General features: G+C 28.2%; 1 protein-coding gene across 1 annotated transcript in view; it reads right to left on the bottom strand.

The window, feature by feature from the left end:
• The window catches only part of LOC116776318 (uncharacterized), a 10,000-nt gene extending 4,273 nt beyond the window's left edge, over positions 1 to 5,727 (bottom strand). The window contains exon 1 of the mRNA XM_061525408.1: positions 5,532 to 5,727. Within this exon, the coding sequence (XP_061381392.1) occupies positions 5,532 to 5,574 (43 nt within the window). The 5' untranslated portion in view covers positions 5,575 to 5,727. The remainder of the gene's footprint in view (positions 1 to 5,531) is intronic.
• Between the last annotated feature and the right edge of the window lie 8,972 nt (positions 5,728 to 14,699).

Below are 14,699 nucleotides of genomic sequence, written 5' to 3'. Positions count from 1 at the left end.
TAGTTTGACAATGAAAACGCGTACTACGGATACGATTTTATTATTACCCAACTAATTTAGTTTATTCAATTGTGTTTATGTTTTATTATATGAGCCATTTATATATAATCATGTAATATTTACATTAGTATGTCAATTTCACTTATGAATTAAAAAAAATAAGTCAAACACAAGTATATATATTTTTAATATTATAGGCTATAACGCAAAAAACTATACTCCACACTTATAATGTTGTAAATTTCTGGTAACTCGAAGATTATTTTTTACTATTTCCCTTCCATAATTAGTAAATTTTTTTAGTGCAAATAATTTGTATGAACGATAGTAACAATGTGAAAACTAACAAAAATACTCGTATGTTTTACTCATTTTCGTTTCTTATGACATAAAATTTTGTAAAATATTGTCGATTTCTATATAAGAGATAATTTTGTGAGACAGCTGTTCTGGGTTCATTGGTCTTAAGATCCACATCTTTGGGAACCGAAAACTTCATGATGAAGGACAAAGAAAGTGTACAGTAAAGAGGTTGATCACTATCCTCGTTTACTGATTCACGAATTAAGATTGGATTTATTTAATTAAGACATATATATACGTTATATATTAATACATATTTTTAATTTATATATATATATATATATGACGATAATTTTCGTTGAAACCTGTCCCTGGAACCTGTTTCTCCTAAACTCAGCAACCGGACGAGCATATAATACAACCAAGACTCGCTTCGTTACTCATTACATAGATTTTACTGAACCGGTTTTGTTAAAAATTCTATTTAGATAGCTCTGGAGATGGAATAATGATATTCCTATTGTACAAAATATACCGTAATTTGGGAAAAAAGAAAAACAAATGAAAATTTAAAAAAACTTGTATAAATTACAGACTTATATGATATTAATTTATCATATAATTACAGAGTATCCCAATAATAACCTGAGCCATAATAATTGTAAACGTTTCCTTTAACATAAATACATACGTGTATAAATATTTTAATAGTTAATCATTGTTCCGGTGACAGACGCACGGACAATATAACTAATTACATATTTTATTTTTAAAACTCACGATATTACAATCGAATTTTAACGTAGGAAAATTTAAATGATGGTTCTGCAAAGAAAACAAAAGACGTATACTAAGTTTTTTTTTTGAAAAATTGTAATATAATATTGAGAAACAGTTCTGTGTGAAGCCAGCAATAACGCTGCAATTAATATAAACATATATCTCACAGATAGCAAATATTCAATATATATATAGAAGTAATTAAATTCTTATTATAAATTATAACATTCTTTAATAAAGAGGAAACTTCTCATCATTCCACGGATTCACCGTGCGGGTGGCGGAGCCATCGTTGCAGGGAGAGGAGCTTCAACAGTACCTACGATCCAAGTATAGGTTTAAGGGGCTCCTAACTAACGCGCGTTAAACGCTCACCTCCAACGTCCAAGCACTTCTCTACTAAACCAAATTTAAAATGAACCTGTTAGGGCTGCCTTCGAAGTAGGTTCTAATAATGAGCTGATGTTGGTTCTGGACAGGCTCAAGTCTTTTAGTAGTTTGTAGAGAGACTTAGCTGTTATAATTCTCGCTCCCACTTCTACCACGTACGAATGTACAACGAACCTACTTCGAGTGAGCTCGTAATACTTGTTGACCTTGATGGCATGGTCTTTGGGATGTTGGTTTCCTAAAGAACCGTAAGCTCTATTAGCACAACGCACTTTAAAATTCGCGAAGATAGAAATATGTCTGATCTTGAGGTCGACGCACATTATCCTCTGGAATTTTATATTGTTTCTCATACGTATCCATCATTATAGTCCAATCCAAAGACACTTTAATGATAGAGTAAGGCTTGACGTTTGATTGTGTAGCCCTAGTGCCTTCTTACAAAACCTATTGATAGCTTGTTTGTGGTAGTAATTTCAAAAATATATATGTAATGTAAATACATTTTTTTAAATGAAACGTATTTAAAAAAAGGAAAAACCAAAATTAAAAAAAAAAATCTCATCAAGATTTATTACACTGATATTTTTCGAAAAAAAAAAACCAGGAAGTGACTTTCAAAACCTTGAAATAAATAAAAGAAAATAAAATGTCCCTGTCAAATAAACACAAGAGGTTTAAGAGAGGAGTTTAGGCTACGGACTATCATTTATTTGAAACGACTCGACGAGATCTCACATAAAAAACTTGGAATCAAATCCTTGAAGAACAAGTTTAACCGGTCGACCTACAGACACCGTTGTCAGATACTTAACAACATTGTTATGTAATAATAATAACGAAATTTAAAAAAAAAACCGATATTGGCACTACGGACGTAAACAAAGGCTTAAGTGCGGTTTATGAAAAAAAAAAGACAGTCAGTGTAAAAACTTAAATGACGAATTGATTTGAAATCATACGAATGACTAGGCTGTTTTATAGCATTAAAATTTATATTAGTTTTAAAAATTCACCTAAACACCGTCAGTTGCGTGTTTTTTCGTTCTTAATCATTAGCGACACTAATAATTAATAAAGATATAAATGTCACAACAAATTTAACTTCATAGATTATCACACACAATGTCAACGTTAGTTTATGAATGTGCACGGAACTCTCTATAAGTAGTATACACACACACATAGACTTCCCGTCTATAAGACAATTTATTTTAGACTCAGCGGAGTTTGGAGGTTCAGTTGGATTTAATTTCTATAAATAAATTAAAGTTACGTATAAATATTAAGTTCTGGCGCTTCATTGAGTTTACAGCTAAGATAGTTGCAAGGAAACTCGGGGTCCTTGCACAAGTGCGGCCGTACTTCACGCCGCGACATGCTTTGTTTATACAAAGCACAGATCCGGTGGACTGTGGAATAATACTGTCACATCTTGGACGCTAGGACTCAGCTGAGAGACGTTCTGAGACCTGTTGGTGACCACGACTTGGTTAAATCCAATCTCGTCAGCCTAGAGTACCGGCGAAAAGTAGCCTCTCAGTATTCTACAGCATACACTCTGGAGAGTGTGCATAGGATTTACACTATTTAATACCCGCAACCCTTTCTATATCGGAAAACCAACGCACGGCTGGCCTCCATCCTTAAGTTGTAGATCTTCTCCGCATCCGGTCGAAGCGATACGCTTACGAAGGGATACGCTAATCAATCCTCATGCGGACAGCGAGAGATTGGAACAGTTTGCCTGCGTATGTGTTTCCTTCGTGTTATAATTTAGGATTCATCAAGGATGGGTCGTATAGACTAACCCTGAGACAGTTAATTCTTCACCTAAGACTTCATATCCATCTTCTGACGGGTGCAATGACAATCAACCACTAGCCAGTCGTAATAAAATAATATTGAGAAACAAATTTGTTTTTGCCGCCAGAAAAAGTCGTCCTCAAGCAATTACAGTTGTGGTTGATTCAAACTTGTTATGTAACGTATTGAAAACTAAACGAACATCGCCGGGGCAACACCGTTGTATAAAATATAACGACTGACGTTGCTGACTCCGAGAAACGAACAGCTGGCATTGTGAACCGGATAACGATGATACAACATAGCAGTGAAATGACATTGATATCGTAACATCTTATTGTTTTACAATTACAATATACTATATATATTAACAATGTATAGGGTAAAATTAAACGAATGTAAGTGAAATGTGTCCTCGAATATTAATAACTAAATTTTGATCAGAAATTTGACACTTACTTAATGCAAAAACTATTCATTACACACTAGATTAAGGTTCACTTCTCCGGTCTTTATAACCTTATTCAGATATATATATTGAGAAAAAAATATATATCTAGTATAGTTTACTGCATTACTTGTAAGCATCGGTAATTATTTAATTTTAAAATTAATTACACGTTTTAAATTTAAACATTTCTTCAGCAATGCATTACGCAATAACGTATGCATTTGCTAATTGGAGCGTCGCTTTACGATTTCGCGATTATAATTTGAATTATAAAACATTTTTACGAACTAGTTTCACATATTAAGAGAATTTTTTGTTTAACGATCCAATTTAAAAAAAAATCATGAATGATAACAGATTATATATATCTATATGAAATGACAGGTAATAATAGTATTTTAGGTCATTTAAGGCACAGGCCATACATGACTTTTGTATGTTTAGGAATATAAAAATATGAAATATATTAAAACTTTTTTAATTTGTTGGCTTAGCAGAAATAATGTGACACAAAAAAAAACAGTTTAGAACTAAGGTTTAATTGATTATTATCATTATGTACATTTACAACAATTGAGATAAAATATGGAGTGGCTTTTTAATAACTAAGTTATTTGTATAAGTTTAAATGACAAAGGAATTTGAGATATATATATACATATATATGTTATTGAGATGAGCTAAAATACAGCTTTACCGTCAATAGTCTTAACTTTTTTTAAACTATTCTATTATAGCTTTGTGTATTGTAACAGAATATACAATCCTGTTTAAAACTCCCTTAAATTAGATAAGAAATTTAGTATTGTTTAGAATTCTAATACTAAAGTAAAAATATTTCTGACTTAAATAATATTTGAAATTAGTATACCATTTTATTATTGTTCATTTGTACTCAAATAAACATTAAATATGTATTTTTAATGAAAATCAGATATAGTAAAACTACTCGTTATAATTTGATTTCAAAACAAAATCTATGTGTAACGGGGTTTTTGTCTGTTTCGACATTTTCATCGGGTTGTTATAGCATAAAAGATTTGAAATAATGATTAAAAATAAATAAAAAAAAAACCTTAATACTTTTTGTGAGTCACATAAAGGTAAGACTTTACCTTTAGACTGTATATAGATACATACACAAAATATTGTTTAAAAGAAAAATTGTGTTAGTTGAGAGTTCAATGCTCTTATGCCTTTTATATTAAAATTGAAAAAAAATTTTTTGTTTACCTAATTGTTTATGAAGCAAGAGTACACATTTTTTGTTCCAAGAATAGACAGATAAGAAATAATTTTTAGTAGATTAAAGTAGAAATTTAAAATGACATATTATTTATGGTTTCAATTTCACTTTGAACAGTGAAAATATTTTTTGTTGGAAATGTTTAAATTAAATTTAAAAATAAGACAGTACTGACAGTTGTGTTTAAAAAAAAATACTTTGTTTATTATATTTTATGATTTGCAAATATATTTTTATTTTATCAATATCTTGAATTATTGTTGATATTGCTTTCAGCTGGGAATTAAAAAGTATCTAAAACTTCTAGAAAGAAAGAAAAGAAATCTAAATTACGAACAAGATCGTTAGATGAAAAAACTAGTTATATTTAAGGTAACATTTTCAATGGACACTTGATGAGAATACAAAACAATCATTGTTAAGGCGATAATTGGATAATAGGACGTTATAATACATACAGTTCACAGACCCGTTTAATATTTCACAATACATCCAAAACCAGTAATTTCCCACATATTTGTTGCATTATAATCTGATGAATAAAGAAATAAATACCTTGGGATCCCAGCACGACGATCTTCGCCTCAACAACCTTCATTATGAGTAATTAGCACTATACTAAAACACTTATATACATAATTAAACAAAAATTTACATTTCCTTATGAAAATAATGAGAAACAAACTAAAAAATATTATTTAAAAATAAATGGACGTGCTTCCATTATGACAGGATAAACATATCTAAGTTTAGATGATCGATTTAAGAAGGATTTTTGGAAACATCATAACATAATATACATTTAATTTTTAATGGATTATACTTTTTGCAGCGCCATCTGTGAGAAGATTTAAAAAACTATTAGTTGGCTCGCAGAATGAATTGTCTCTATTACACAATAGATGGCACCACTTGAAACGAAATTGAATTAGTATTGTTACTATCGTCCCGAATTTGTCTTAAAATGTCGTGATAAATTGGGCAATTGAACTGTGAACTGGTCTCGATTTACGGCCACATTTTAAATGTCTTTTATTAATTCATAAAATAAAGTTTCATTTATTTATAACATATAATCTTTTAACATTTAACCCCTGGGACTTAATTATAACCAAATATTCAATCAATAAAAATAAATATTAACCTGACTCAAAAGTAAAAAATAATCTTTAATATTAACAAAAAAAGTGGGAAGAAAATATTAGTATTGTTATGAGAAAAGCATGGGGCGCCTTGTACCATATCTTTCACACTATTTTTGAACTAATCGTAAGAAAAAAGTAATAGTATAGTAAACATCTATGTAGCTTACCAACAATACAATAGCGGTTGAGCGAGCATGCTCTATCTCTTTCACTCTCATGTAAAGGATCTATGATATGATATGATCCTGGCAATCCTAATGATTGAATTGATATAAATTCTACGAGGTATTAATTTGCCACCGGTCCTTGATAAGCCTACAATGTTTGTGAAATCGGTCCGTTTAATGGGTCAAAATCGGTTTGGAAGAAGTCGCTCACAAACATATACACATACACGTGAAGCTAAACAAAAGCATGTAATTATGGTTTTTGAACTTCAAATTTGCTGTCGGTAGCAACTGTAAGGAAAAACAACGAGGATAATGTAATGCAATATTTTTTGTAAAGTGAACAACTGACTAACAATGTCGTTTTAAATTAGTTTTAAATATATTTCATATAAAAATAATAATATATATAAAATTAATTAAATTTTTTAACGTTACTTTAGTGTCAGACAGCCAGATACAACATTTTAAACGTGAGCATTTACTTTTCAAACATTCAATACACTCATAAAGAATATACGTATTTCTAATATATATTTTTTTGATGTTAAACTTTATAGTTATTAAGTTATTTATAATTTTAATAGGCTGTCGCTGTTAATAAAAAAACTTTACTCACATTATCTAGAATTAAATAGATTGTCACAGATTATAAATAGAAAAATATTATGCGAATCCATTGTTAATTACGACAAAAAAATTAAAAAAAAAATCTCATTTGTCATATTCATTATTACAATTTACTAAATTATTTAATACCTTAACTGATAATATTATGACATTTTGTGTATTTTTTGATTAGTTGAAAATAAAACTTTTAATCGTACTCGAAATAATAAGAAATGAATTTTTTATGAGTAGTAGTATAATGTATGGCTTTTAACAAATATAAGCTAAGTTATTATTAATGTTAATATATATAATTACTTATAAAATTATTATAATAATATTGCTATAATTAATTTATTAAAATTTGAAATTTAAATTATATAAATGTAAAAAGTATTGAATACACACACACACGCACGCGCACACGCACGCGCTCACGCACGCGCCCACGCACACGCACACACACACACACACACACACACACACACACTATATATAATTCTCTTGTTTTGTGATTACGAATGTAGAGTTATCAAATCCTGGTTATCTTGGTTATAGCACACATCCCTATTTCATCTCTGTTAATTTTTTAATGTTGTTTTCTATCCATCTATTAATTTAATTCTTATAAAGAGAATGAATAATTATAATTATAAATGAGAGATGATTTACAAATTAATCAGGTTGTAATTCCATAGAATTATTAATTACACTAATAGGGACCTGTAATTAATGTCACATTTTACGTTTCCGTTTTAATCTTTTAGTACCTAAAATGTAATTTATTTTAAGAACTATTTACAAATAACAAAAAAATATATATATATTATATCTATTATAATTTTTGAACGAAACTAGAATATAATATACTTTAATTATGTACTATATAAATACCAGTACTTTTAGTTTTGTAGAATTGTCTTTATTGACGAACAGACAAGATATTGTAGAATTAATTAACATAATTATACAACGATATTTGAACCCTAATAGTTTCATTTAAATTACATTATAATGTAGTATTGAATTAATTTCATAGTGAGACACGGTAGCTCGTTTTGGGGAGCGGCTGTAACACGTATCGGATCACGAGGAGTTCTAGGTTCGGACCCGGCAATTAATCTTCATTTTAATTTTATATATAACAAAGGAATATATTTACAGTATACATTTTTGTTTAATGCTATAAAATGTTATATATTTTAAGTTTATATATATTCTTATATACAACTATCATTTATGTATTTCATGATAGACAAATTCACATATTCTATCGGAGATATTTAACGAATATCCAAAAGTCTTAAAGACATATTAAGTGTAAAGAGGCTCAGGATATTATCTGAAACAAGAAACGTTTATTTACGTTCACTTATCTTTTCTAAAAGTTATGTTATGGCTGCCTTAAACAAAACACGTTATGTGCAAGGTGACATTCGTTTCATTATACAAGTGTGTTCTTGAATTATGTAATAAAAATATATAATGTGGCCATAGAGATTGTGGTTTATCAAGGGTGTGAGGCAAGGCTTTGAAATAAGCAGTGTTATATGGTCATCATGATGAAGACGAGATATGGAAGCGATCTTGCATTTAATAAATAAGGACAAAAACCCGAGCGAGAAAATACTGACACATGAGCTTGTGTTAATTTTAAACGGTTGTGATAAATTTAATTGTATAGTGTTTTTCTCTAATGCAATCTTTGGCGAAAATTACTTTAAAACTGACGGTATTTATGTATACGCGAAAACTCAGGTGCAAGTCCATGAAAGGTTTTTTGAGAATTTAAGACAAACGTGTTGTTCTAATATTTGCTGTAAATGACATTATGGCAAAAAATGATTTGATTGACAATGAAAAAATGTAAAAAATAATATATAATCAAAATAATACTTCGAAAATATAGCAAAATGTCAAATAATTCGTATATATTTTTGGACATTAGTCTATAATCTTTTGGTGTCATTAACCGTCAATCACTATAAAGATATGTCGTAAACGCAGCTTGTGCTATAAATAAACCATTAATAGTTAATAGATGATAAAATTTACGAGATACTTCACACAATATAATATTTTTTAAGATCTCAGCTGATCGATTACAGCTTTGTATGGAAATTTGGAAGTAATATCTGAGATAACGACGCCATTTTGATTAAATGTCAAATATACGAATTACAGAATTCAACATTTTATATTTGCGTCAAAATTGTTTATGAAAACGTATGAAAAAAATAAAATTATTATTATCTTATTTGCAAATATTCTTACAGAAATGAGATAAAAGAGGTTAAGTAATGGAAATAGCCGATTTCCACGCGCTTTGGCGGGGATTTCGGGCGCCATTACAATATTTGAAAAGTCAGATTTACAACACTGTGAATTCAATTCTTATGATACTTATTGCTCACAACATAAAGTTTAATTTGGCGAAAACTATGAATACCTCAAATTGGTTAGCATAAAACCATTCAGCCACAAGTCAAGTTGCGATTCGAAAACATTATACAGATTAAATCTATCCAGATTTATATAACGTTGTTCAATTCATTTATGAGTCAATTAATATATTAAATATATATTTAAATTTTTTTCGTTCTCATTATTGGTTCATAGATTATATTACAATACATAATGAGTACAGATAGTAAAATAAACTTTATTTAAAATTATAAGTGTTTATGATATCTATCGATACTAATTTTCACTGGGATATAAATAATGTTTACATGTAATTTTATTATATTTTTTATTATACACAACTCTATATAGTTCCAATGAATAGAAATACAAAGAAATATATCGTATTGGAGTGAACGCAGACGCGTGTATCTCGTTTACATAAAAAAACAATTTCGTTAACATATATCGCAGTTACCGACTCAAAATGGCTGTTCACCGTAAATTAACTATTTGGCCATCATTCTGATTTTATTCTATTGCCTTTTGGTTTTCGTTTTGAATTATATCGAATAGTTTACGGAAGTTGTGTTAAACTAATTATTCGATTAATTGGATGTTTGATATTCGATATCATCTTGAGTTTCTCTGTTATAAACAATATACAAATCTATCTATCTTCTGATTTTACTCTTATATGAAAATATAAGTGATTATTTCTATCAATCAATTTACTATAAATTAAAAAAATTATATATCATTTAACATTCTAATAATTGCTAGTTAGTTATGTAAAAAGAATTTCAAGATTGCAAATTATATATACATGTATACCCATTAACGTCAACTTATATCACATATGGAGAAATAGCAAAATCCTAGGCGTTATTTCCGCGCGAACAAACAGTAATTCGTCCACTCAGCGAAGTCTGTCTTTATGATACATTAAGCAAATTACATAAAGAAATCTCATATGTTAAGGTACAATGTATTGTAATTTAGATAAAAGCCTGCTAAAGCGTAAAGTGCTCGTAAAATGGAGTGGCAATAAATTTGTTACAGCGCCATCTATCAGACAAGGTCATGTTGAATTCATGACTTGCTAATAGATGGCGTTAGTTGTGCTTTCATCCCGATAACGTTCATTAAAATGGCAATTGTATTTATTCATTATTTTTACGCTCATACATGGTTTAGTCTACGGGTTCGTTCGTGTTAAAATCATATTTTCTTTCATATTGAGTTCTAATGGGTTTAAAAGGAGGCTGGTTTTAAATTATTATTTAATGTATTTTATGTACCTACTAGTATTACTATATACATTTATATTTAATTATATACATTACAAGCTTCTAAAATCCTTGTACAGCAACCTTAGACTCCAATTAGGTAACACGATGTTAAGGTATACAAGTTAAAAAAAATTGTGGTCATGAAATTTAATGTTAGAGTAAAGTACTGTGACTACAAATTTAATTAAGTATAATTTTAATTCGTTTGTCCGAGCAGTAACTGTTTAAACTACGAGCTAATACAATATGAAATCTTTGTTTAGGGAATAAGAAATTAGAAAAGTCTAAGCTGAGTTAAACATTATAAAATAATTATAATTTATTTGGATCAAATAAAATAAAATATATTATATATTATTATTATTTAATAAGACATAATCTGTTGACTCAGTAGTACAATACAAAGAGGCGTCTAATAATAGCGTCTTTGTATTCAAGGAAAGTTCGCAATTCAAACTGCGTAGATTGTTGGCTGAGTACAATGCGGTGTTGCTATACCTCGTCAAACGGAGGACAATCATGTGAACCGGCAACACTGAAGAATACTACGGATACGACCAATATATTATTACTTATTATTTTTATCTATGTTCACATTTCATGATGATTTTATAATACAAAATCATGTCTATTAATTTATTAAGTAACAAAATATTTTACTGAAAATTAATATTAAAATCTCTCATTTCCATAAAATGCTTAAAATATATTAACAATACGGGATATTGACAATAGAGTTTTATATGTCGTATTAAATTCATGATAATCTTATGTTAAAATTATTTATTAAAAAAATAAAAGTATTATCCATATATTTCTATCGTACCACAAACGAGCAATCAGCCAGCGATCGCCAACACGACAATACCCCCCTCCCCGCTCCTTCCAAATTCAATTTGCACCAATCAACGGGCGCCGTCTTCCCGCCTTCGCCCGGACGTGAATTCGTTCGTTTTAAATTACATTTTTATTCTTTTTAAATTGTGCTCGCTCTTTTTTTTTCGTATTTTTCGTAATTGGGAACACTGTTTTCGGAATACAAAGGATATATTTATATTAATATACATATATATAAACTTTATATAATCATTATTTATGTTATAGTGTCTTTTTTACGTGTGTATAATAAATATAAATCTTTGTTTATTTAATTCAACTGTTATGGAATGTGAAGTAAAATTAATATAAACATGAAAAAAATAAATGTCCCTGTCATGACTGCGTGTCAATTTTGTATGCAAATAGTTTGTCACAAGAATAACAATGAAGAGATCAGAATTGAAACGCGAATTTGCAAATAGTATCCATCCCTCAAACAGAACAGAATCGTGGAATATCAATATTTGATATTTGATTTTGTAACGAAAACGGCACCATATTGCTCACTTCTCGCGCGCTTTTTGACATTTTTTTTTTCTTATACAATCTATGGATTAAAATTATTATATAATAAAATAATTATAGTATAAATTTTTATTTTTATTTAAAATTTATGTTTCAATCTAAATTAATTTGAATTATATTGATCACATCAGGTATAGAAAAAACTATTTAATATAATTTAATCAGAGATCAAAGGAATATTTGAAGTTTTTAAACGATAGGAATGGATACCATCAGCCATCTTTCTTTTCAGTGACATTTTTATCCTCATATTATAAATAATTTAATGAATAACGCTTTATGAGGAATACTATCTCTATATATAAATATCTTTGTTTTAACATGTATGTATATTTTTTACAACAGATAGATAGACATACACAGATACAACCTGATTTGGACCTTTTGATTTCAGTTTACTATTAAGGATTTTATCTACGAATATAGTTTTTTCGTGAATATCTTAAAATACGATAAGAATATTATAGTTCCTGGGTTTCGATACTGTTTTCATTAAAATTGGTATCGTCTTGGTTTGATAGTTATTAGATAGGGATTTCTTAATATATATATGTATATATATATCACTTAAATAATTTATATTGTCTCATGAGAACGCTTACCTCAGCCAACGCCCTCGTATTCCTATATCAATTATAGTTTTATATTTACTTAATAAAGAAAAGCTGTCGATTACATTCAATCAATATTTATTTATTAAACTATTCAATAAAAATTAACCTTCATAGATAGATTCAACCTTGGAATTAATGCGTTTCGTTACTTTTCTTAAAAAAATTCATAATGTGTATTTTTTGGGATTTGAATTTGTCAGATCTTACAATAGACATAATCGTTTAAATAAAGAGATTGAAATTTTTAACTGTAATATATATAAATCTATTTGTAGTTTAAAACAATATTTAAAATAATATTTCTGAAATAAAATTCCATCGAAGTTTTTTTTTTTATAATTACTTTATAAATGATTTCTCTTAAAATCTGTTTGATACTCTACCAGGTAATCTCCTTGTTATTTTTATATATTTTTTCTAAAATAACATATTTCTAACTCACAGGCTGTTCGTTAAAATATACTGAAAACGAAGACTGCTCTGGAAAATTGATTTTACTTACGAAATAACTTATTGTAGTATCTACAAGCTGTGTGTTTTTTGAGCAAATAATATTAAGGTCTATATTCCTACAATTCAGGGATTGCTAAGAAATTAAGCATATATTTATACATTCACTTAAATTATCGCAGATAAATGTATTTTCGTATAACAATATAAAATGGCGCCATTAATGATTACTGTGAGTTATAAGACGTAGAGCGAGAGGGGATATATCTCCGTCTCACTCGCACCAGACGCCGCTCGAATGTTGAGTTTTTCGTAATTCATACCCGCGGGTATTAGGGCGAGTATACATTATACTAATAAGAGGAAGCATTATCTTAATATATATATATATATATATATATATATATATATATATATATATATATATATATATATATATATATAATTTTAAAAATACAGTACTTTTACTACAGTACTTTTTACTACAGTAAAATATTTTTTTTTTTTTAAATGACATAATCGAAATTAATTTTAATATATGTGCTTTAAATTTAATAACGTGTTGATATTGTTTTATTTTCTAATATATTATTATTTTCTTTGTTTATATGAAAATTATTCGCATTTATCTCATCAATGGTATACAATGTTCATCCTACTATCCAGAAGCTTCTTCCCCTTAATGTTGTCTTGCAAGCTATCGCAGACGGATTTCTTACGAACATTACACCCCGAATATTTCTATACTGTTATATTTCGGACAAAATCATTATTTTATCATCAAATTCAGTTATTGTTGTGCATAATGCTATGTTTTCATTTAAAAAAGGTTTATAGTAGCTTAATATTTGACACGTATGACCTTGAAAACAATATGTGACAGATGATTTTGTTATGACAAATTAAAAGGAGATTTCGTATCTAATAGTAAGTAAGTATGTTAGTTGTACAAGATGATAACGGATATAGTATGTACACTCAAATTTGATACTCATACGGAGCGTTATGTAGTTTTTCATTCATAAATCCTGGCATATAGTATTAACGTATGTTATTGAATGAGAACAGGGTGACGCTTCGTTAATAGTGTAATGTTGCATATTTCGAGAAGAGCTAATATTCGACTTATTTCAGAGAGGTTCATTACAGGAGAATTCGTCAGAGGAAGACATTATTATTGTAGTAAGTAAGCGTCGTAGCGCCATAGTAATGTTGCTATATATTGTCATTTTTCATAAAAAAAAATGTGTATAATATCATCATTAAAGGCAGTATTTAAAATTTTAAGTTAATAATAAATTTGAAGTATTATTTTCGTTATGAAATCGAATTTATTTTATTTTATTTATGTAAAGATTTGTTGTAATTTTTGTTTTTTTTTTTTTTTTTTGGGTGATCCATTAAAACACATCGTTCCAACATATTAATCTATATTTTTATAATTTTTTTATACATAACTTACATATATTTACAATGATTGCAAATTAACGCTCTATTAAAATAAAAATATCTAACAAATGAAAAAAAAAATTAGGTTATTTATATTTAAAAAAAAAGAGATCTTTGTCTGAAACTTAGTTATAAATAAGAAACATTTGAAATCCTAAATTAAGTAGGTAAAATTCATGCCGTTTTATAA

This window comes from Danaus plexippus, chromosome 28, assembly GCF_018135715.1.
Source record: "Danaus plexippus chromosome 28, MEX_DaPlex, whole genome shotgun sequence".
Taxonomy (NCBI): Eukaryota; Metazoa; Arthropoda; class Insecta; order Lepidoptera; family Nymphalidae; genus Danaus; species Danaus plexippus.
This window is presented reverse-complemented; position numbering and strand designations above follow the sequence as displayed.